This window comes from Salmo trutta, chromosome 23, assembly GCF_901001165.1.
Source record: "Salmo trutta chromosome 23, fSalTru1.1, whole genome shotgun sequence".
Taxonomy (NCBI): Eukaryota; Metazoa; Chordata; class Actinopteri; order Salmoniformes; family Salmonidae; genus Salmo; species Salmo trutta.
In genome coordinates, this window is record NC_042979.1 from 21,076,061 (window position 1) to 21,101,528 (window position 25,468).

The window sequence follows — 25,468 nt, forward strand, 5'->3', positions numbered from 1 at the left end:
TAGCACAACCACAAAGTCTAAATTGTCTATCTCGTAAAAAGCAATGGCAATTCGTTTTTGCTGTTTGGTCTTAATTCAAGGTTAGGGTTAGGCATAAGGTTAGCCGTGTGATTAAGGTTAGGGTTTAAAATCACTTTTTCAGAAGGGCCATTTTAGAAATAAGTGGGGTTTCTGACTTTCTGTCTGTGGTAACTAGTGACGACACAAAATATATTTTTGTACCCTCTGACTTCCAGCAGTACTTCTTCCGGTTAAAATTGTCACGCTGTCAAGTAACGCGTGATTTCAGAAAATTCAGCTGTCCAAAACAAATAGTTCTGAATCTCGCGGTATCGTGTAGATGGGGTGGTTTAGCTTCCTCTTCCTAAGGTCGGTGCGTGCGCTGCTTGATTTGCTCGCCAGTCCGAAGTTTTTTTTGGTGTGTTGCTGAGAGCTGCTGTAGGGATGATGATGATGGCGGAGCTGGTACAGGGACAGGCCTCGGTGGCTCAGCCTGGAACGAAAGCAGATGGCTTCGCCGACGCGTTACACCGGGCCCGACAGGTAATTGATTCCGACGAAGAGAAACCGAATGATTTCAGACGAGAAACGAGCAAGACCATTCGGCGTGGTGGAGGAGTGCACTTTTTTTTTTTCCCAGCAGCGTATATAACCAGACCCCTCTTTACTAAAAAAAAACAACAAAAAAAACACTCCTGTATGTCTAGTTGGCTAACTGAAGTTAGCTACACAAGGTCCAAGTGCTAAGAGAATGCGGGCCAAAAGACGCCCAACAATAAACAGTCAGGTCAAAGAACAAGCAAATGAATTAGGCAAAGCATGATTGACGAAACTAAGAAACCACTTGCATGAAACTGAAGTGAGAGTAACTTTTTAAAACAAGGCATAAGCAACAAACTGCAACCTGTTGTAAAGCCACGGAAGTTTAAGCTAGTTAGCACCACTAGCTAACTAGCTATTTTACCACCACACTACTAGCCGATACCAGCTATGATTGTGGCCTAGTTTCGTGGTGAAGCCAGAAATATCAGCTGATGTCAGCCACGCGCTGTCAAAAGTTAGCTTGCTAACAGAAAAACGTCAACTATGTGTTAAATTGCCTTGTAACCACTCGCCAGTATACACTGGATAAATTACTAGTTAACTACACCACTGTATGTTAAACATTAAGAATTCAGCAGTTATATAAACTATCGAGTGATTCAGTCTACTAGTAATGCTAGCTAGCTAGCCTCGATTGTACAAGTTAGCTAAGCCTAGCTAGTTAACTAGAGAACATGCGCGGAAAACTAGCATTGCAAAGTCAACAACGAATGTTAGCTAGCTAGCCACCTAGCTTACTGGGAAATGTTATCGCTGAACTTTTCTGGTTTGCAACAGGGTGTTAGAATAGATAGCCAACTACTACATTGCCTAATAATATCGTCTCTAGCTAAAATTGAATTGGACCGTATCAATCACTAATAACTAGCTGGTTAGCTGATGTTAATACTCAGTCTTGCGATGGAAGCCCATTAGCTAGCAAGATAACATTATCTAGTTAGCTAGCTAACGAGTTGCAGCCTAAATGTTACTTATGCATTGATTGAACTAGGTACTTCTTGACATCTCAAAGTTAGCGTTATTTAATTTGGGCCTATGACCAAACGCACTGTATGTAGTTGATCAAATCATGTATTGGTCTGTAAACCCCACACGGCCATAATGTGTAGACTACAATATTACAATTGACCAAACCACACCACGACTGCAAGTTATTCCATTTAAAATGCCAGTAGCATGCAAGCAACATAGTTAAAGTTTCCTGAGATTACTATTTCAGTCTATCATTTCAGGAAGTAGGCTATTGCACACAGTGAAATAAAGCGCCACCGCTTCCCATTCCTTCCTAGTCAGTGTCTGCATTCTGGGCCAAGTTCTTGTGAAGCCTTGACACCAAAAACACACCTGTTCTCATCTTGTCATATTTCCCGGGCCCTATGAAAGTGAGCGGAACAAACTGCATATTTCAAACGCAACTATTTGTCTTCATTGCCTTAACTGACACAAACCTAGATATTCAAAACATATTCTCCTTGACAGGCAAAGACGCTTTCCTGCGAATAAACCTAGATGAGCATATGGCATGAGTATATGTCATAAGCACATCTGGGTGCACTGGTGTCCATTTAATTCCTTTGGGGTCTCTCCCCCCACTCTGTCTCAGCTGTGTGTTTATCCCAGGTGCTACAAGGGCATGTGGCCTTGTACTCATGCATCAGGCTTGTGGGTCCAGTTTGTTTTCCTCTGATAACTGTGGCACCCAGCTTTCCCTTGCAGATTCCCTATAGGTCCCAGGTCTGTGCTTCTTGGAAGTTGGAAGAGTAATTGGACTGCCATGCCATTTGCCCATTTAGCTTTTATGAACTCTGTAGGGCAAATAATAGAACTGAGCCAATGGCCAGAGACACTGAACCTTTTACTGCCTGCCTGTCTGTATTTTAATTTAACCTTTTATTTAATTAGGCAAGTCAGTTAAGAACAAATTCTTATTTACAATGACGGCCTACTCCGGCTAAACCCTAACCAGGACGATGCTGGGCCAATTGTGCGCCACCCTATGGGACTCCCAATCACGGCCAGTTGTGATACAGCCTAAAATGGAACCAGGGTCTGTAGTGACGCCTCTAGCACTGAGATGCAGTGCCTTAGACTGCTGCGCCACTCAGGAGCCCCCCAGTATGGAGACCAAAGATATCAAGTGTTTCTATGAAGTGCTACCTTCAAGGAGCACTTCACTCCAGAATAGCCCAGCCCTAGAACGTTATATTTTCTGGGAACAGCGGATGTTTACAGATCATCTGTAGGCCCTATATATCGGTATCTGGTATAGTGACTAAACAGTGCTGGCATTCAGTGTTGCTGTTAAATTGCTAATCTCTCTGATCAAGCAAATACTTCTCATTGCTTCTTAATTCAAGTACTCCTGAAGTTTCAGCTCCATAATTATATTAGCCTCTCTCATACCCATTTATTTGTGTAAAGGGTTAGATTGCCAAGTTAATAATAATTAAAAAAAATATATAATCTTTATGTTCAGCTGCATATTAATGTGAATGTTTGTTGGACAAGTCTGCTGTGATAGAAAAAAAGACACAAAATACAATAGTTAATTTGTCTTTATCGCAATATCAAAATTACTAGGACATCAATGAGCTTCCAATCTCTTTGACACAAATATATGCACTAAAATAATCTTAACATTAACCCCACAGTGTAGTATGCAGAGATTGAGTGAATTTCACCTTGGCTCTCCTCCAGCACATGGAAGTTAGGTCTTGTCTTTATCTTGGCCAGGTCGCAATTGTAAATGAGAACTTGTTCTCAACTTGCCTACCTTGTTAAATAAAGGTGAAATAAATAAAAATAGTGTTTGACTGGTAGTTTCAGAGCAAACAGGCCTCTCACCCAACTCGAGGGGATGTTCCCTGAGCGACAGAATATCCTCTGGCATTTCTTTCCTCATGGACCTAGCCTGCCCCAAACCCCCTTGACAGTCAGCAGCAGTTGTACTGAGAGGACTCTGCGTGTTTACCTCGTTCTACACTACTAGGCCCGAGCCTTTCCCCGGGTAGTTGATTTATTGTGTGCAGCTCACATTGCTGACATACCAACCCCAACATTCCACAGAAAGGTTTGGCCCTAGGCCAGAGGTGGAGCCCTCACTCAGCCCCCTACCCAGTTCAGCTCTGACTGGGATCAGGAGCCATGTTGGAGGGTAGTTTATTTTTTCTCTCTCCTACTATCTCACTTCCACGGCAGGCAGGCAGCTCAGTGTGGCGACTCTGAAGTAGATAATGACGCCTGAAGGTGGTGTAAGGCTCCAATTGTCATCCTCTAATTGGAGACATTGTATTTTCATATAGCAGAAATTACATCAATTTTGTGTAATTTTCTGAAACGATATACTTTTTGAAAGGAGAGATGTGGTTGCGGATGAGGGGTTTAGGAGAAACGGCCTTAATGCTTTTGTGCAGCATTTAGATTTGAATGTCTAGCTCCAGAGAATACATGCAGTTAATTGGAGTTGGAAGTGGATAATTTGGGGCAAGGTGATGCAGGCAGTGTTTTGTAATGTGCATGTCTGGTAGCTAGTTTCAGAAGATAGTTACTGCCTTTCAATTGCATTCAGTTGTACGGGGCTGTGAGAGTAAAAAACAGCTCCATGTTGACTACTGAAATAAGTTTTGTTTTGCTATGAAAAGTAGTACTTAGTTTTGAGTAATAGTTTGACCTATGACTGGACATTAAAGGTCAAATAAAACCTTTTTTAATATAACTAGTTTGTGTTGCTATCTGTTTGTTCATTCTAGCCCTCCCCCTCTTTCTCATCCCTCTTGTCTCCTCAGATTGCAGCTAAGATGGGAGGTGACCAGATGCCCCACATGAACAACTCCTCTCCAGTCCTAGACCCCTCTCTCTACGGCTACGGAGGCCAAAAGCGCTCAATGGATGATGGAGGTAAGCCGGTAGTGGATCTCTTCACATACCGTCATACACAATGCATGTGTTCCACCTCCATACTAAACAATCTTTCTGCTAAACATAAGCCCCAACACTTATCCCGGTTACGGTACACTAAACGGGGTACTCTGTAAATAGCTCTGAGCGTTGCACTGGAGTGTGAGCGTGTTTGGATGCTTGTGCATATCCGTCAGGTTTTATGCACTCTTACCATAATATATGAGGACTGCAGGACAACACTTAACAAATATTGTTGGCTTAATCAAACCCTGTCAGGAAAGCCATTGCAACCAAAACTATTACTTAACTGCTTGGTCCTCCTTGATCCTTTTAAATACAGTCCATATATCAGTTGTCTTGAGACCATAGTGTAGCCAACTTACCTGGATAACCAGCGACCCATGTCAAGAGATCAGTAGTGACGGCACTTCATAATGTGAGATCCTTTGACACTTGTTAATGTATGTTCAATGTCATGTAGCCTAGCCTGTTTGGAAGGTGTAGCAGCTAGCCGGTATTCATGTTGAACAAAGGGCCCTCTGGATAGCACGGCTGTTGAGGAATGACATGGCATTGTACTAGCAGTGGGCTGGCTAGGATCTGGCCTGGGCAAATGGGAGGGGGAATGTGGAGTTGGGAAGAGTAACCTCTAGCCTGGAATTAGGAAGTGCTTCAGACAGTTGAAGTGCGCTCTCCACCTCGTCCTGTGTTATTTCAGGGCAGGATTACTCTCCACCACAAAGTAAATTTACTGTTAGGTCAGAAAAGGAGTAGATACCCAGAGGCCATTGATGGGATTTCTCATTCCAACCCTCCCTCTTCCAGCAGTACAATGATCTAGCTGCTACAGATATGATTGACACTGGTTGTGTGAGAAGTCACGAGCTACAGGTTACATGCCTCCAAAGCTGTAGAAAAAGGCCTATTGCAGCAGCAGCAAGTGAAAGGTTTATGCTTAGAGGCAAAGTCCACCAAGTAGAGAAAAAGGAACCGTGCTTCTATAAATGTGGATAATGCTGATTGAGCTTATTTCGCTTGTTGCTATTTATAAACCAATTCCTTTTTGTAACTGTTGTCATTATTGACCGATTTAAAACATTTGCGTAGATAGCACAACTGATAACTGGATTTCATTTATCGAGTGAGCCCATTAATGATCTTGCTGCATTGGCTTCAGGTTCGTGCCTCTATTACTATGGCATTGGTTATAGGAATTGTAATTTCCCGAGGTGTTAGTGTTTTGGCCCCATCTTGCTGTAGAATCAGTTCAGCAAATGGGCTGCAGCAGTCTAGCCCCTTTGAAGGAATTACATGGGATAAGTTCATGGGGAAAAAAGCCTTGTGGAAAATTCCCTTACAGGCCCAGTTAAAGCAGGAGCAGCATACGGTAGCTAAACCTTATGTAAGGCTTTACTCATGACTTAACTCCAGCCTCTCCCAGAGCAAGCAGTTCTGTCTGAGCATTTGAAATCAGGATGTTATAGAATAGGAAATGGCTTGGCCTAATGTAGTAAGGGGATAAGATAGGTCTTGTCTGATAGTCACAAGAGTTAACGTAATCAAAGTTTAATATGCATTTTTTGCTTTGAAGCCCTCGGTTCACAATTGAGCTAAATTCTGTTTGCACTCGCTGTTTGCACTCACCGTTTGGAACCTGGCAAACTAGAAATTTAACCAGAATATATGCAATTGCATTTTATGCCATCTGCATTTTCAGTTAGGTGCCTGAAATTGTAGTTACCCCATAAGGGTGGTGCTTTTCAGAATGGTGGAATGATACGTGTGGCTACACGTATGCACCCAAAATGCAGATGTGAGCAATTTCATGTCCATGAAGTGGAAACTCCAGTCAGTTATTGTCCTCTTATCTTGTCATGGTGTGGTATATTTTAGCCTCAAATTCATACCTGAATAAGTTGTGCCATTCTTGTGGAGGTTTGGCTTGCTATCTCACTTGTTTTCAACACTGCTTTTTTGTTTTTCAAGGTTACACAATATGAAATGTAACAGTTGTCTGTTACACTGAATAAACATATCTGTCATCCCTGTTAGGTCATTACTTGTCATTTGTTTAATTGTACAAGTACCATTTAGGCTAAGTGCAAGTCCTTTGCAGTGTATTGTCATTGTGTGAATTGACACCACATCATACACTTAATATTTATAGGGTTTCTTAGCTAGCAGATCCGACCCATTTGCTTACAGCTGCACTATGGTCGGACAGCATTCCTGTGTAGTTTAAGACCCCACCAGCGTGAGATATGGCTCAGAAAACTAGCAGTCGTTCAATCTTTTCGGTGTAACAGTTTGGATACTGGGACAATTTGAAGTACAACACATTTCTCGTCCCTGGATTGGGGTACTTTTCTCAAGCTATATCTCGCGCCGGCCCCGCGGTGTCTTAATCTACAGGGATGCTGTCCGACCCTGGTGCAGCTTTAAGCAAGCAAGCGGGTCGGCTCTGCGGGCTAAGGCATTCCATTTCTTTACCTCGTTGCATTTCCAACAACCAAATATGTGCAAACGACGTAAGCTTTAGTGAACCTAGATATGAGTTTATGGTGTAACGTCAGTAGCTCCATATCCTTCAGTGACCCTTTAAGCCCACTGCTTATTGCGACCTGTCAATATGCAAGTCTGGGTCGATAACCAATTGACCCAGGTACTACCTCTCTGAACGACACCCATACACACCTCATTTCCATAGCAGTGCACCCCCCTGCTGTGTGTTGACACTGGCACACTGGATTGTGTGAGTGGAAATTGCCAGGGACCTCGCGATACGATATAACCAATGCCATAGTAATATAATCACCATACTTGGGTGCAGATACGATATGATTCTATATTAATTGAGATTTCAGATTTGATGTCTGCTGCAGAGTGACGAGAGAGCATGAGAACATGAAAATAAAAGTGCTGAAAACATGTTGACTCACTGTTTGAAAAGGTGGAGGATAAGGTGAGAAATACCAGAGTTGTGGTGCAGGTACAGCTGTCTAGCACTAGCTAACGCTACCAAACAACATCATTTGTATTTTTACAAATCAATACTTGGAGTCAAAGTATAGATTTATAATATTGTCCAAAATAATTTTGCGGGATGTAACAGTATAGATTTTTTCCTAATAACTACTGGATTGGCAGAGGATAAAAAGGCTTCTCAACAGTTTTTACCCCCAAGCCATAAGACTCCTGAACAGGTAACCAAATGGTTACCCGGACTATTTGCATTGTGTGCCCCCCCAACCCCTCTTTTACGCTGCTGCTACTCTCTGTTTGTCATATATGCATAGTCACTAACTATACATTCATGTACATACTACCTCAATTGGCCCGACCAACCAGTGCTCCCGCACATTGGCTAACCGGGCTATCTGCATTGTGTCCCGCCACCCACCAACCCCTCCTTTACGCTACTGCTACTCTCTGTTCATCATATATGCATAGTCACTTTAACCATACCTACATGTACATACTTCCTCAATCAGCCTGACTAACCGGTGTCTGTATATAGCCTTGCTACTCTTATTTTCAAATGTCTTTTTACTGTTTTATTTCTTTACTTACCTACACACACACACACAACTTTTTTTCGCACTAATGGTTAGAGCATGTAAGTAAGCATTTCACTGTAAGGTCTACACCTGTTGTATTCGGCGCACGTGACAAATAAACTTTGATTTGAACCATCTGTTTCCATCCAATCCACCCTGTCACTCCTCAGTTCAGCAGAAACAATTTGTTTTTTACCTTGTTTTATTCAGTTTTACAATGATTTTAAGTTAGTTTTGTTTGTCTAATAGGCGGGTTGGTTGTTTAGTAACAAAACCGATGCGTGCGCAACTGTGACAAAACAGACTTGGTTGGCTTAGATTGGTGATGTCATGTAAACTATATTTAATTTATGTGTTCTATAAACATTGGACTAAGTTGCACAATAAGCAATTGTCTCAAATACATCATTACAGTTGTTGTTAGCTAGCACATTTTTGTGATATTAGTATAAACGTGATATCAGTCAATACACCTCAAAACAAGACATAGTATGAAGAACAAGATCAAACGTGCCACTTACGAGTCACCACATGGCAGTTTCTTGTCATTGATTCTGGCTATCCAGAACCATAGCACATGGCCTTCTGCCCCTTTGAAGCGTGTGAATTGTTAACAATAGCTAACCTGTCTATTGTTTTGCCCTTTTCTCTTCCCCTCTCTATTCTCCCTTATTGTTTCTCAGTAGGTAACCAGCTAGGTGGAATGGTACATCAAAGGTGAGCCTTATCTTCTCAAATGACTATTTGTGTGTGTGTGTGTGTGTGTGTGTGTGTGTGTGTGTGTATTGATTAACAGTAGCTCAAGCAAGCTGTCAACCTCACTACTGCCAGTGTATCCAGTAACAAGTCTCAGATAGGCCAATGTCTTGGCCTATGTGTTCTGCATGCAGCTCTGTGGTTTGTCTTGTCACCAGACTTGCCACAGAATGACATTCATTTAAGAGGTAGCTCTCCCCATTTAAGGTTTGTCAGAGGGTTTCATGCCTCAAAAGTGATCTTAAGTCCAGCACAGTCCATGTTGTGTTGAGATCTGCAGGTCTCAATCCAATTGAATGGGGAATATGGGCACCATCTAGCAAGATGGATCTTTGTTTTTGGGGGTGAACTATCCCTTCAAGCTTTCATGAGTATGAGACTGTCCTATCATTTCTAATGAGGCCATGCATCACAGCAGATATTTACCATTTTGTCATTGATTGTTTTGTGTCTTGCAGGGCTATTATGACAGAAGACTTCAAAGTGCCTGATAAGATGGTTGGATTCAGTAAGTGACGCTTTTAGGCAGTTGATAACCAAAGCTATTGGTTTACTCCAACTTATAGTACTTATAGTTACTGTTTGGTGTCCGTTTAAACTAACTTGGGCTGGGATATTGACCTTTTGTAATTCCCCTCTCACCCACACTCAGTCATTGGAAGAGGAGGAGAGCAGATCACGAGAATTCAGTTAGAGTCAGGCTGCAAGATCCAGATTGCTGCAGGTAAGTTCTGCCTAAAGAGGCACTGCCCCATTATACTGTAGTCAGTCGTGTCGGTACTTGACTGAGTAGCCTGTTGGGTCTTTCCTCTGATTGGTGATGCCCAGAAGCACACCCTGAGTACGAGGCATGATCATGAAATATCCTGCTTAACAGGTTCAACTTAGAGAAACTCAAGCCTTGTCAAATCCCAAACATACAACCATGAATTCCTTGATGTGGTATTTTGTAGTGTAATTACCATGTGACTTCATAAACATTTAATAAATAATAAGGTAGCACTTAGGTTGGAGTTTGTGTGTAAACAGGTCTTTCAGTGAGGATTTCCTGCGGTGGACATCTTGTTACAGCTGTTGATAAGTCATTGATGATGATCTGCCAATTTTCTTTGTAAATTTCATGAGTTGATTTAAACATTTCTCATGGTTGGTATCTTGATGGATTTGCCCAAATCCTGTGACAACACCACTTTTCTTACCTTGCGGTTATGGCAGTGTTTGTCGTTTATATATGAATTATTTGTCAATTAAATTACATTGAATTTGAACCTGGTAAGAATCCTGGATTTTGCTTTCGAACAGTCTTTTTGTGTGGCCGTCTCGGAAATGTACTAACGATACTGAACAAAAATATAAATGCAACTATTTCAACGATTTTACTGAGTTACAGTTCATATAAGGAAATCAGTCAATTGAAATGAAATAATTATGTCCTAATCTATGGATTTCACATGACTGGGCAGGGGTGGAGCCATGAGAGGACATAGGCCCAGCCAATTAGAATGTTTTTCCACACAAATGGGCTTTATTACAGACAGAAATACTTGGTTTCTTCAGCTGTCTGAGTGGCTGCTCTCAGGCGATCCTGCAGGTAGAGGTCCTGGGTTGGCGTGGTTCACGTGATCTGTGCTTATGAGGCCGGTTGGACGTCTTGACAAATTCTCTAAAATGACGGTGGTGGCTTATGGTAGAGAAATGAACATTACATTCTCTGGCAACAGCTCTGGTGGACATTCCTGCAGTCAACATGCCAATTGCACGCACCCTCAACTTGAGAAGTTTGTGGCGTTGTGACAAAAAGGCACATTTTAGTGGCCTTTTATTGTCCCCAGTACAAGGTGCACCTGTTTAATGATCATGCTGCTTGATATCAGCTGTTTAATCAGCTGCCTGTCAGGTGGATGGATTATCTTGCCAAAGGAGAAATGTTAACTAACAGGGATGTAAACAAATTTGGGCACAAAATTTGAGTAGGTTTTTGTGTGCATTTCAGCTCATTGAAACATGGGACCAACACTTTACATGTTGAGTTCATATTTTTATTCAGTGTAACATTTAGCGTTGCCGTATGTTACGGCTTGAAAACCGTTTTCATGGACACACAAATCCAAAATGTATGTGATGGCAAAATCGACAGCTTCTAACTCATACTTAAAACCAAAATCTATAATACTTGAATGCGCATTGGATGTCCAGCAGTTTAGTTGTATTGTGATATTTTCACACAGCTGATTCAGGAAACTTTTTTTCTGAATGGCACTCAAGTGACAAACGGCTGTTGTGCCTAAGTGCAGCATAAACAGTGTTCGCAAGTAATGTCCAGAATGTTTTGGTGTCTGATTCGTTATCTTGATGAAGACTGTGCCGTGATCCTCGATGGGTCGAATTTCCATAGCAAATTGATGTTGATCATCTGTTGTCTGCTTGATTTACATCAGTGTCTCGTTAGATTTAATAGAAATCTTCATGTTTTCATATTTTTTTTTATTTAACCTTTTTATTTTTTTACTAGGCAAGTCAGTTACGAACAAATTCTTATTTACAATGACGACCTACCCCGGCCAAACCCTAACATGGACGACGCTGGGCCAATTGTGCACCGCCCTATGGCACTCCCAATCACGGCCGGGTGTGATACAGCCTGGAATCAGACCAGGGTCTGTAGTGACGCATCTAGCACTGAGATGCAGTGCCTTAGACCACTGCGCCACTCAGGATATGTGTATGCCTCTACTGTGTTCATTAGTGTAGGATGGACTAATTGCAACGCCTAACACTATATTCCTTTCCATTATTCTGGATATTAGATTGACAACAAATGACATAGTAGCCTAGTGGGCTTATTCACAATATGATCAAGTTATGAAATGACAACATTTGTCTTACACCTGCTATTTTAAAGGATATTTATAGTCCTAGGCTGATGTTTGTACACGTGGAACTAAATAAAAAATATTGTATTTTTGAAATGTTGATCCCAATGTCACATTGGCCCCATTTTTATTTGTAGAAAGACCAATGTATGTGTGGGTGCATGTGTGTCTGGTTAATGGAGCGTGTGTTGTGTAACAGAGAGCGGAGGCATGATGGACAGGCCCTGCACCCTAACTGGAAGCCCAGAGAACATTGAGTAAGTCACACTACATTCCTCTCGGGAAGAATCTCAATAGCATTCTCCTCGCCTCCTACTCAAAACCCATTGGATGAGAACGCCTGAAGTCCCTCCCCTCTGACTTTCTCCTCTAATGGGGTTTGAGAAGGAGGCAGGGAGTATGCAATTGAGATTCTCCCAGGGTCTTGCAACCAAAGTTATGTATAGTGATCAGATAGAAATGTTGCGTGTAGAGCTAACATGATTATTCTACTTGACGGACAATACATTTCTATCAGCAACGTGGCGCCCTCAACTCGACCATAATCACCATCACCAGATTAATGTTGAGGTACCCCCTCAACCATCACTTCCAGATTAATGTTGAGGTACCCCCCTCAACCATCACTTCTTGACACGATTCAATATCTTGTTTTTGCGAATGGAGAAACCCACTGTGTATAATTTGCGTGCATGGTTTGGCTGATCATGAACAAAGGCGTGACAGTGGAGTGTGCTGCTCTCCCACCAGGCAGGCCAAGAGGCTGCTGAGCCAGATCGTGGATCGGTGTCGAAATGGACCAGGCTTTCACAGTGAGATGGACGGCAACAGCGCCATCCAGGAGATCCTAATCCCTGCCAGCAAAGTGGGCCTGGTCATCGGCAAGGGAGGGGACACCATCAAACAACTGCAGGTAGGGGGGCACTAGGTGCTTCCAGTAGGTTCTGTGGTCTATGGATGATGCACACATGCACCTAGAACATACACTTTCTTAGTGATTTTATTTAGTGGCATAAAGTATAAAAAATTGTCGGACAAGAAGAATATAGATTTAAGTTGTCCGAATAGAAAGGGAGAGAAAAAAAACAACACAGTATCGAACAGTACTCCGATCAGAATTGGATCAGAGGCTAACATTGGAATAATATTCACACAACAAAAAATGTAAATCCAAACTGATGCTGACATGAGGGAAGCGCCAGAAAATGTAGCAGAACTTTAATGAGACCTTTAATTGTGTAAATATCGGCTAAACGCCAGAGGACAAGTGCCTGAAGTTATTGTCAAGGCCTGAACTGTGTTATGGGTAATAGAAGTTAATTACACTAGTTTAGGCAGATCTTCAAAAACCTTGGCTATTGAAATAACTACTTATTGTTAACAGCTATCAACTCGTTCGTGGTTCAGTGCCAATATGATTCAACCATCTCACTTCTTCGCTACATCTGAAGTAGGGAGTTCTGATGTGAATTGATGTTATTGTGTTCCCTGCTTGCTCCCCACAGGAGAGAACTGGTGTGAAGATGATCATGATCCAGGATGGCCCTATGCCCACTGGAGCAGACAAACCCCTGAGAATCACAGGGGACCCCTACAAAGTGCAGGTCAGTTCCTCAAACCAGGCTATTCTCCTTCACATCCTCGCTCCACGCCTGCTTATAAAAACGTGTCAGAGGTGAAAACATTGTAGGCCAATGTGTTTTAAGGAGAGCGGATTCAAGGTATCAATCAACCTTTTTGTAGCTCAGTTAGAACATTTTCTGAGTTAACCCTTTCTGTGCTGGTGGCGTGGGTGTTTTGCAGCAAGCACGGGAGCTGGTGGTAGAGATCATCCGGGACAAGGACCAGGGGGACTTCCGGGCCAACAGGGGAGACTTTGGATCCAGACTGGGGGGAAGCAGTCTGGATGTGGCAGTCCCCAGGTTTGCTGTGGGCATCGTCATTGGCAGGAACGGAGAGATGATCAAGAAGATCCAGAATGACTCTGGGGTCAGGATCCAGTTCAAACCAGGTGAGAACGTCCCCTTCTATTAAAGGCTTTTTCCATTGTGCTAGATGGCTAATGCAATTGTCAAGATTAGTGATGACCTCGACCTTAAATCGATTTATCTGTCGTTTGCCTGTCATTTTCCTCAATCGACCCACACAAGTTGGTCTTGACGACACATAATGTAATACAGTATGTGTGATTTCTGTGACATGACTAAACGTTTGGTCTTTAATGTAACAGTTCTGACTAGTGTCCCCCTCTCCTTCAGACGATGGCATCAGCCCCGACCGGATTGCCCAGGTGATGGGCCAGCCTGATCGCTGCCAGCATGCTGTTCACCTCATCAACGAGCTGGTCCACACGGCACAGGTACAGCACTGCAGACCACTACACTTATTCTAGTTTTTTTTTGCCCTGAAAGGAACAACCCCCCCTTAAGAAATGTATCAATGATTGGTTCACTCCTGCCTTAAGAGTATTTCTAAAGTAAGCCATGCCCCCTTAAACTCCCTTGTTGCCCATGTAGCAGTCCTCAGCCCAGTCCCTAGTTGCCTGGGCCCCCTCTCAGGCCTGCCTGAACCCCTTGGCCCTGTGTCTGGGTGGTGGGGGGGACCTACTCAGACAGGTGTACAGACAGGTAAAAGGGTAGTGGGGCTCCACCTCATCACTAGTTCTTCTCTGTCAGCTGACCTACTGCCCCTGAGCACAGACCGTACACTAGGAGGATGAGCCTCGTCTCTGAGGCATGTCTCTAACCCTGGAGCATAGTCCATACGGACTCCCACAGGGTGGCGCACTTGGTCATATCCCCTGGTGTACTTTCTATTGAGCCCAAGGTAAAGTGATGCAAGTCAAACGCATTGGAGGAGAATTTAAGAATATCTGTCAAAATCTGAACTGTTGCATTTTTTGTTTGACGTCCGACACAGCTGCAGTGGTGATTCTTGGGGAGGGGGATGGTTGAGTGTAATATGTTTGAGATCTTCGGGAGCCTGTAGTCACGCCTTCTGTTTCCTCGCTACAGGATCGGGATGGCTTTGGGGGTCCCGTGGGCCCCAGAGGCCGGGGCAGAGGCCGTGGGGACTGGAGCATGGGCGCACCCGGTGGACTGCAGGAAGTGACATACACGATACCCGCCGACAAGTGTGGCCTGGTGATTGGGAAAGGTGAGAAATGTATTTATTTGATTTAACTTCTATTTAACTAGACAAGCCATGCCTAGAATCCAAATGCCTTCTAAAGATTCAGCGAGTTTTGCGTTTGGTGGTGTCAAGATCCATTACCAACAACAACAATCTTTATCAGTCATCATTTGGATGCATTTCAGTCATCCAATAACCAGTTTAAGTATCCTTTTGAATGTATGGACAAATAGGCACTAATGTAGAGATATGTACAGGCATGTCCCCCACTTATCCTACTCAGGGAAAACCAAACACTAATGAAGCATTTCATCTTTCGGTTCATTATTTCTTGACCAGTTGTCTTTTTTTGTTTGTTGATTTTTCTCAATATCGAAACATTTCTGGGTATCTGTTAAGTACCTAACTGTTATTATTTTAATTAAAATTGTAAAAAATACACACAATACACTACATGACCAAAGGTATGTGGACACCTGCTCGTCGGGCATCTAATTCCAAAATCATGGGCATTAATATGGAGTTGGTCCCTTCTCTGCTGCTATAATAGCCTCCACTCTTCTGGGAAGGCTTTCCACTAGATGTTGGAACATTGCTGTGGGGACTTGCTTCCATTGAGCCACGAGCATTAGTGAGGTCGGGCACTGATGTTGGGAGATTAGGCCTGGTTTGCAGTCGGCTTTCCAATTCATCCCAAAGGTGTTCAACGGAGTTGAGGTCAGGGCTCTGTGCAGGCCAGTCAAGTTCTTCCACACCGATTTCGACAAACCATTTTTGTATGGACCTCGCTTGGTGCACGGGGGCATTGTCATGCTGAAAAAGGGAAGGGCCTTCCCCAAACTGTTGCTACGAAGTTGGAAGCACAGAATCGTCTAGAATGTCATTGTATGCTGTAGCGTTAAGATTTCCCTTCACTGGAACTAAGAGGCCTAGCCCGAATCATGGAGAAAAGAAGAAAAAGCCCCAGACCATTATTCCTCCTCCACCAAACTTTACAGTTGGCCTTATGCATTGGTGCCGGTAGCGTTCTCCTGGCATCCACCAAACCTAGATTCATCCGTCGGACTGCCAGATGGTGAAGCGTGATTCATCACGCCAGAGAACGTGTTCGCACTGCTCCAGAGTACAGTGGCGGCGAGCTTTACACTGCTTGGTGATCTTAGGCTTGTGTGCGGCTCCTTGGCCATGGAAACCCCTTTCACGAAGCACCCGACTAACAGTTCTTGTACTGACATGGCTTTCAGAGGCAGTTTGAAACTCGGTAGTGAGTGTTGCAACCGAGGACAGACGATTTTTACACACTTAAGCACTCGGTGTCCCGTTCTGTGAGCGTGTGTGGCCTACCACTTCACAGCTGTTGCTCCTAGACTTTCCACTTCACAATAACAGCACTTACAGTTGACCAAATTAGCTCTAGCAGGGCAGACATTTGACAACTGACTTTTTGGAAAGATTGCATCCTATGACGGTGCCACATTGAAAGTTACTGAGCTCTTCAGTACGGGCTATTCTACCAGTGGTCTGAGAGGGGTGGGGAAAACTAGCTCTTATTGGCAGAGAGATTTGGATCTCTTTCTTATTAGACTAGTAACTAATTTACCACCTGGAGGTGTGACCAGGCAGGCCAAAACTCCATCCCATCTAACAGCTCTTACACTAAAAGGGCATTATCATTTTCACAGTATTATTCCAACCTCATAGTGTATAAATGTATTATAAAACACAGGAAATGTATTCATAATCCTAGATTATGCCCAAAGTGCATCATTGCCAGTCCATTAGCTTGTGCTTTTTTTTTTGTCATGGTGAAATGGCATTTAAAGTTTCACGATGAGCCAATATGGTGTGGGTCCTGCCACCCCTCTCCCCTGGCTCATGTATACAGCACAAGTGGTATTCTGTCCCTTCCCTTAGGGCTTAATGAGGGGGATAATGCATGTAATGTGACATTAATTGTTAAAGGTTCCTAATAACAGCCCCCACGTGGAAGGTTTTCTGGCATCTGAGGTCCTTTCAGCCCAATAGTGGAGTGAGGGAATGAATGAGCGGAATTAGGCTATTGGCTATTCATGTTCACTCTGTTGGCAGCTATTTAAAAGTCATTGACCATTGCGCTTCGGAGGAAACCCTGAGTGTGTCCCTGTCCTATGGATGGATGTGTGCGCAGTGGTGGGCGTGGTTCGAAGGGGGCTCTCTACCTATGATCAAAACCAGGCAATAGAAATGTCAAGTGGCTTTTGTGAGGTGGGGGGGCAAATAAACCTGGGCATTGCGCCTCCCCCTCCCTGCATTAGCATATGAACTAGTCCAATATGGCTGTGGGTCTGGGCCCTGTCAGCCTGGCCTTAAAGACTGAGGTGATTAATATCTTTACGATGACTTTATGCAGCTGCCACTGATTACACCCTCCCCCCAATACGCACAGAGCCTGGTAACTTGGGGCACCCACCCACCCATACTTTATATTCTCAACCTTCAAACTTTTTTAATGGGGTGAACAACATGCCTACTTTTATTTTATATACCATGGTATAGCATCCTGCGTTTGGCTTTTAAATGTCTTTTTTTTCGTTCGTTAAGACCCGTATGTCAATACATTAGATGAGTGGGTAAGCATGGTGTTTTAAGCCCCTAGGAACTATTCTTCATGAACTTGTCTTTTAATTAAACCTCCCACTTACCCAAAATCCCTCACCAGTTGCACTTTGTATCCCCTCCTTTTGGTCCAGCTCACTAACCCAGTCTCAATAATAAGGTCATATGATGTGGCCCCAGCAAGGCCCAGTCCATGAAATTAATAATTGTTGCACTTCATTCCCATTTGCTCTCTGACTGAGGGGACCTCATAATGGCTTCATTAACGCAGAAGGTTCATTTGGTTGACAATGGGTTAATGGCCCATGTGTAGTCTATTGGCAACTGGAAAGAGGCTACGGGAGGAGGCAAGGTTTGGATGACGGTTTTAACTGCAAGAACCGCCTGTCAGCCACCAGTGAACAAATGTGTAATTGATGTTGGGACAGCTTTGGTGTTCCCTTGGGAAGCCCCCTCGCTCCATTCACTGGGATGGCAGGAGAAGGGGGAGGAGGTTGTTCCCTCACCACACATGAGGCCGGGAAAGAAAGGGGCCAAAGGAGAAACAATATCCCAGAAAGAGGATACGCTTTAATTGATGTCTTTTCTCCGCCAGCTATATTTAATTTCTCCCTGCTGGTTTAATTGCACTCCTTCATAAGTCAGGAAGCTATCGTCTGATTCGTCAGCGTGGGGGATGAAGTGTTGTCAACCTTTGTCTCTCTCAAATAGAATGGGCACGGAGCTGAAGGACACATGCCAGGGTCTCCTATAGGTATCACTACCAGTCTGACCTCCAGTCGGATGAGTTTAGGTAATTGTGGTGAAGCCTAGAGAATGGAATCAGACAGCAGAGTAAGCACTGATTGGCGGTCAAATTGACACTTGCACACTTGTTGCTGACTTTGACTCACGTTTTGAATTTCCCCTTTCCTAAAGGTGGCGAAACCATCAAGAACATCAACCAGCAGTCTGGAGCGCACGTGGAGCTGCAGAGAAACCCGCCGCCCAACACCGACCCCAACGTGCGCATTTTCTCCATCCGCGGCACCTCCCAACAGATGGAAATGGCCCGCCAGCTGATCGATGAGAAGATTGGGGTAGGTGGTCTTATGCCCCCCCCCCCCCCAAACAAAAACAATCTATTGTCTGGCCTGATATTCATGAAGGTACATGTCAAAGGGGTGTGTGACTGTTCTTGTGGCCATACCATCCACCAGTATGTCACCCGGGGTTAAACGATAGGCCTGAGCGCTGAAGCCTGTTCATGATCATCTTAGTGACAGAACTCAGGCCATCGTCATGGATGGGGTGAAGTCAGAGTTTCTTGAAGTATATGAAGTTGTTCCGCAGGGGTCGATACTAGGACCTGTTCTTTACACTATTTATTCAAATGCTATTGGTCAATCTATTCATTGTAATTTTTATATATGATACTATTATGTACGCATTTGCCTCGACTGCTTGTCTAGCTGTGACAAGGCTACTGTCTGATTTTAAAACTCATACTTAATACGAGCGTAACGAAATAAATGTTGGGAGTTTCTCATAAGATTGTCTTGGATGGATTACATCTTTACTTATTCAGGGATGCAAACTAATCACCTTTTGGCGAAATTTGTCGTTTTTGAAATCCAAAATTGGTGACCTACGTGATTCGTGTAGATCTGATGAGAAAACTTGGGGGTGGGTTTAGGATTACTACTGGCTGTAAGGGAACGAGTGATGCAAGTTTGGAGCAATACTGGCTGTATCCAAGGCTCAGCCAATCGTTGACATAACAGAATGCAGTGCAGCACGCGATTGAAGAAAGAAGAGACAACCAATTTACTAGTTACAGAATCAGCAAGTGCTCTGGAAAGTCAGCTTGCTAGTTACAGAAGCGCGTCCCCTGAACGATAACAAAGAGGTAATGTTATGTGAGAAGCCTGACCACGGAGACGGAGTGAAAATGTGATGAAGCGTACTTCATGAGCTGTAACCGAAAAACCACTGCCATTTTGGAAAGTTTGAGGTGAGGGAGAAAGTGTGGAACAAGTATTAGCATTAAGTATCTTGCTAGCTGGATCGAATTCTCCGTAAGCTAGCCAGAGAAATGTTGAGCAACATTAGCCAACTTATCTGATCAAATAATTGACTTTATGGTGTGGAAATTTGCTTGCTAATAAAGTCAGACAGCTAATGTTAGCTAGCTAACGTTACATCAGATGAGCTAACATTACTAACCTAACCAATTCGCTATAGTATTAACTGGTATACAACTCCTTGCCGTTCCTCAAGTTATAATGCGTTAGTTGCTTACTGGACCCTGGCAATCTGTGAAATGTTAACAAGCTAATGAAGTAGCCACTATTTTTAGAATGAGAGAATTAGGTGAAAATGAGGCGTTGCTTGTTAAACAAGTGGATTCAGGGATCAAGTGTAGCTGGAGCTTGGCCTGGTTTAAGCTGGATGCCACTATAGAGGTGAAAGGAACATCACACACTTTCCCTCTTCCTCACTTTTGCTGGCACATTGTAGAACAGATGTCTACAGGCAGAAAGTGTACAATGTAATAATGTGCAGTGTAGCCCAAAGAGTTTTTGTTGTGGTGAACTTGACCGTAACTTGTGAGTGAGGGGGGATTATAATTTGTTTTACTCAGTGAATGTTATTTTTGTCCACATGTAGCCTTGTGCACTTGATCGATGTCTATAATGGCCACTATAATACAACAAAAATAGAATGCCTGTTCATTCTATTTCTACTTTAAGATGTTTTTTTTCCCCAAGTGCAATATTTGTGTGTGTGGTCACAAGCATTCTATTATAAAGGCTGTTATGGCTAACTGCAATATTTGTGGGGGGTTTTTCTCAAGACTTGAGTATCATTTGCAGTAAAGTCTAGGCAACAAATAACATTAGATTGCTTTCTTTACATTTTTTAGCTGTGAGTTAGGTTCACATGAACCACTATTTATTTTACACACAGAGACTGATCACGTAGATCATATTCTTTGTTGTTTAATTAGTTAACCTGCGTTTCCCCCAACAGGATTTTTTTGTTGCATGTTTCAGTAAAAAAAAAAAACAACTGTCACCTTTTTGGGCCCTCAGTTTACGTCCCTCTATTGGATGGTTCTATAATCAAATGAGTCAATGCATAGAAATACCTTGGTATTTGGATTAGGGATTTATCTTTTAAAACAACATAGTTTCTTAACAAGTTCAATCCTCTAAGATTTAAAGTGGGCATTTTTTTTTTTTTTTTTACAGAAACTGTAGTCAGCAGGAAGCAGAGTGCAGTCAAACTTGAGGTTATTTTTATGCTATTTATGAAAGTGCAGCTGCCTCTACTCTTAAACCCTCGGATGCTGTTTTTCATCACTATGATGAGCAATACTACAAAATGGTTGGCTGGACCTCTTTTGAAGTCACTTAAATCACATCATTATGCTCTTTTTGTTTACAAAGCCCTGCTCCACAAGTTTCCGACTTAACTAACATCACTGTTAAGATTTAAAATGACAAGTTATCAAACCAGTTCACAGGCTTGGTTCTCTAGAGACTCCTGTAGTGTCTAGAGTTAGGTAAATACACTTTAAAATTGGTTGCTCTAGGGAATTTCAGATGGTTGTTAGGGGACCTTTTTACTGAATTTTAATTTTTTTTGCATGTCTATTGTGGATTTTATTGTTTATATGAATATGTAGTTTAATGTGTTTATTGTGCTGCTATACAGGGCTCATCTGGGAAAGAGACCTTGGTCTCAGCATTGACTCCACCTTCTCTCTCATCTAGGCCTCAGGAATGGGGGGCAACAGCAGTTTTGGTCTGAACCTCTTTGGTCAAGGACCAGCTACCCCTCATCAGAAGTGAGTAGCTTCTTGTTTTTACCAGTGTTACATTTGTCAAACTTGCCTTGAACTACTTACACTGACCAAAGTATGAATACAATTATGTAACAATATCCAGGCTACAACAATTCATATAAATATGAAAAATGTCTAACATGCGTCTGTGTTTTGTGGTGGCAGTGGACCCCAGACATTCATGACAAGTGGATGGGGCACAACATATCAGACATGGCAGCCTCAGGGCCAGCAGGACCCCAGTAAGTCTACCTGCTTCTCCAACTAATGGCTAGGATGGCCTTGTCCTGTTGTGGTTAGGGTGGGATACCCAAAACACTTGATACCAATATCAACCTGAAATGTCATTACAATGATTCCTTGATACATATAGAGTCTATTGCAATCAAATTCATGTGGGGCATAAGTCCCTCCCCAGTGAAAAGAAAGTGGAGAAATAAGTGGAAGGAGGACTAAAACTAGACATGTTTCATGCTCTCTGCTCTGCTTACTGAGCGGAATAAAGCAACACAATGTTACTTCTCTAACAAGACTTTTCCAGTTGAACAGCAATTTCAGAGGACTCAAGGAATTGGAGAGATTCAAGACTTGTTCAGCCTGGTTCTGGCACTGCTGCAGTGGATTTAAATCCAACTCATGACAGCGGCAGGGTAGTTCTTGCATTGAAAATGTGGCTAACCGTCCAGATACTGGCTGAAAAAAAAACAATAATAATAATAATCCATTCTGGAAGATCGTCAGGTGGGGAAGAAACTTTTCAAAGAGAACTTTCACTCCATGGAAGTTGTAGTTAGGGTTAAGTTAGGGTATGGGGTAGAGGCCATAGGACACAGTGCCATGTCTGGATGGTAAGCCACAGCCTCAACCTCCACTGAAAGGTCCTCATGCAGTAACTCTGTCCTCCAACAGTGTTATCTGTGTCTGGTTGCAGGTCTCAATGGATCCCAGACTGACCAGATGGACTATTCCAAAGCATGGGAGCAGTATTATAAAAAGCTAGGCAAGTGCCAGTCTTCTGGGGGAGAACAGAGAAGGGAGCTCAGTACTAACATGGTCTACTAGCCTTTATCGCTTGTGTAACATTACTAAGTCTGATTCACTGGTCCTAGCCCCCCTCTCAGGGTTTGTAGTCTCATTGTAGGTTTTTTGCAAGTGAGTGCTGATTGATCCTTTCTCTTTGAGACTGGCTTCCTGGTTGGTTTGGGGTGCCGGTGTACAGTTGGCCCCTACTGGTGACCCACCTGTTAAATAAATACCTGTCTGCATCTGCAACCGTTCTCCCTTGCTGGGAATGTCCACAATCGCCTCTGCCCTGGATACACCTCTGAACCAGACCTCAAACCAGCCCTCGTTTTAAAAAGTTCCATGCTAAGAGTGTCTGAGTAGAAATATCATGTCAACGTATAGTTGATACGCAGGAGGTTTTGTTTGACTGCGATGATTGAAGTCGACAATTTCTTACATGATTGTGTAGCTGGGTTGCTTCTTGATTTCATCAGTCATGTAAATTGGCTTTTGTTTGTATAATTGAATATATTTCAGTAGAGGGAAATTTAATTTATGGAGGCGAACATTAATCAGGGAGATCTTGGTGGTCTGTTTGGTGTGTCGTATTGACCCTGTTTTTATCTTGTGCACAGGTCAGCAGAGCCAAGCCCAGAGCAGTGGCCCTGACTACAGCAAAGCATGGGAGGAATACTACAAGAAACAGAGTAAGACTACACCTACATGGCCTCTATACTCTTCCAATATACTGGTGTTTTGAATGCATATCAGAGGATGTTCCTCTTCTCCTTATTCACCCTCCATCTCCCCTCTCCCCAGACCAGGCAGCAGGCCCTGGCTCCCAGCAGAGCTCCCCTCCGGATTACAGTGCTGCCTGGGTGGAGTATTACAGACAACAGGGGGCCTACTATGGCCAAGGTGCACAGCAGACACAGGCCCCAGGCCTTCAGGTGAGAACCCATCCAAACGCTCAGCACCATCTCCACCCCACAACCCCCTGAGGGCTGTTGTTGTCCACGGAAGTCCTTTAGGAGGAACGTCTCAAATGTTGAATGGTTTAAAGCAGGGTTCCCCAACTGGCAGCCTGCGGTGGTTTTTATGTGTGCCTACCCCCCCCCCCGGACATTAAAGACTGTAATAACACCAGGAAATCAGCTCCAAGTGATTTTATTTTTGGAAATCTGTACCTAATTATTTCCACGCATAACGGAGAGATGGATGTCAGCAAGGTTTGAAAATTAGTTTTGAATTGATTGTTTTAGTCAAATATTAAATATGTTTGGGCTTCTTGTGGTTAATTTGCAGTCTAAAAATGATTTGTAATTATGTTTCGTCCCCCCGACCATCCGCTCAAGAGAATCTGCCTGCAGCTGAATGTAGTTGATGATCCCTGGTTTAAAGGCAAGGTTTAATTCAAGTATGGAGGTTTGAAAGTAAATCTGATGAAATGTCCCATGTAAATCCATTCTGGCATCAATTAGGTTGAGTTTAACTATTGTAAGGTTATGTAATGCAACTTGCACATGTAAATCTATGTAAAATGTATTACTGTGCTTGGTCACTGACGTGAACCTGTGTTTTGCAGGATCATTAGAGAGGACGCCCTTTAGTTGAAGATTTTTGAATCATTGAGGATGAAAACAAACCTTTTGTAACAGGTTTCTAGATTTGCAACGCCTTGAAGACTTACTTTTTTCTTAGTGAGAAACACTAGCTGTAGACTGACTTATACAATAAAAAAAAAGAAGAATATTTCTAAATCAGGAACATTTAATTGTTACTAAATACTTGTGTACACCATTATTTTGAATGGACAATTCCTGGGATCCCTTTTGGACTAATGCGAGAGCTGTTTTGTTTTCTATTTTTTCCTTTTTGCTTCAAATGACATCGCCAAAACGAACCCCGGAGTTGTAACATTTTAGTAAATGCAATATAATCTATTTTTTCTAGTTCTGTTGCAATAAAATCGTAATTATGGGCTTAGCAGTCTTGAATACATTTTTGTTTTGTCATAAGATGTTTTAAGAATGTGTAAAAATGTTTTTTCCTTTTACATAAAGCATTTTAATTGAGTGATGAAACTGATGTTTTGTTACAGGAACATTTATTTTGTTACATAATACAAGGAGTGATGTTGGCAAATGGCAGTCAGTTCCTAATTTAATTCCTGTTGTGCTTTGTATTTTTTTCATTGTCATTTTATTGTACTCTGGTTTAAAAAAGTAGCAATATCTTATTTCATTTTTGAAACAAAGATGGATTCTCTAATATTTTGACAGACATTTAACTTGTAGTTCTTTAGATTTTTTTTTAAGGCATATGAAAATGTAATGGGTACTTTTTTTATTACAATGATCTGATATTGGAAAAGGGGGATGTTGCATATTGTGAGTTTTTTGCCTTTGCTATCTTGTAAAACTATGTATGTATGCTCAGATACTTGACTAAAGACTTTATTTAAAATATATATATAATTAAATCTAAGAAGTTTTTTTCATGGAGTCATTATCGCAGGAAAACTGTCCCTGTTCTGTTTTCATACTGAAAATGTTCAAAGATCGTGAATGTGTAATTTGAAATTTGATGTTGCATCTTGCTATGGACAAAAATGAGAAATGCTAGGTTTTTATCTATGTTCTGTACCTAAGTCATTCAAGACTGCTAAGCCTCTGGATTCTACCTGTGTAATAATTCATTGTAGTTTTTTATATTCTAAGTATTACGATCAAAATTGTCTTATTTGGTACCACCCAGTTTCCCTAACGCCCCCTCCAGTACACACTGGACTTGTGTACAGTCCAATGCTAAACTTTTTAATTAATTATTTTTCTTTCTACTTTGTGTGTTCTCGTATGTATGATTGATTAGTTAGAATTGAATCTAGTATTAACTTCATTGCTTAATGAAAAGGGATATTATAATTTGAAAATGTTTAATTTTAGTGTTTTTTTTCCTTGTGTACAGGTAACTGTGTATTAAAAACGTCAAGACTACCTTTGTGTTCTGTTAAAATGATTTCAGTTTTTGCCGTTTGAAAGCTTTTTGTCAAATTCCAGTATGTGTTAACGTTACCATTGGTTTAAACTGAAACCTTTCCTCAGTTCTATTGTAAGACTAACGTATAGTATCATCTAGCCTCAAGTAATCATAAAGGTACAACTATTGTTTTATAAACGGATAAATATTTTCTATACAACTTTACTTTGCCAGTTCTC

The 25,468-nt window shown here is 42.4% G+C and overlaps 1 protein-coding gene across 7 annotated transcripts; it reads left to right on the top strand.

The window, feature by feature from the left end:
• Nucleotides 1-342: 342 nt before the first annotated feature.
• On the top strand, nucleotides 343-25,246 carry LOC115159561 (far upstream element-binding protein 3). Of its 7 annotated transcripts, none has more exons than XM_029709413.1 (18): nucleotides 343-543; nucleotides 4,353-4,500; nucleotides 8,744-8,777; nucleotides 9,275-9,324; nucleotides 9,469-9,540; nucleotides 11,889-11,946; nucleotides 12,440-12,602; nucleotides 13,195-13,293; nucleotides 13,493-13,700; nucleotides 13,930-14,048; nucleotides 14,704-14,845; nucleotides 18,335-18,495; nucleotides 21,175-21,248; nucleotides 21,411-21,487; nucleotides 22,177-22,245; nucleotides 22,886-22,957; nucleotides 23,070-23,200; nucleotides 23,836-25,246. In XM_029709413.1, exons 1-18 carry the CDS (start codon nucleotides 445-447, stop codon nucleotides 23,842-23,844), a joined length of 1,785 nt encoding a protein of 594 aa, XP_029565273.1. In that variant the 5' UTR covers nucleotides 343-444; the 3' UTR covers nucleotides 23,845-25,246. The 7 variants fall into 7 exon arrangements, with proteins under 7 accessions (XP_029565273.1, XP_029565271.1, XP_029565272.1 ...); XM_029709411.1 differs by having other exon boundaries at nucleotides 23,845-25,246; XM_029709412.1 differs by having other exon boundaries at nucleotides 13,948-14,048; nucleotides 23,845-25,246.
• Nucleotides 25,247-25,468: the final 222 nt, after the last annotated feature.

Excerpts from the sequence above, each read along its gene's own strand:
- LOC115159561 (XM_029709411.1), top strand. The coding sequence starts at position 445 with ATGATGATGATGGCGGAGCTGGTACAGGGACAGGCCTCGGTGGCTCAG. Across the intron at positions 4,501-8,743 it reads GCGCTCAATGGATGATGGAG|TAGGTAACCAGCTAGGTGGA; the intron begins GTAAGCCGGTAG and ends ATTGTTTCTCAG. Across the intron at positions 21,488-22,176 it reads TCAGGGCCAGCAGGACCCCA|GTCTCAATGGATCCCAGACT; the intron begins GTAAGTCTACCT and ends GTCTGGTTGCAG.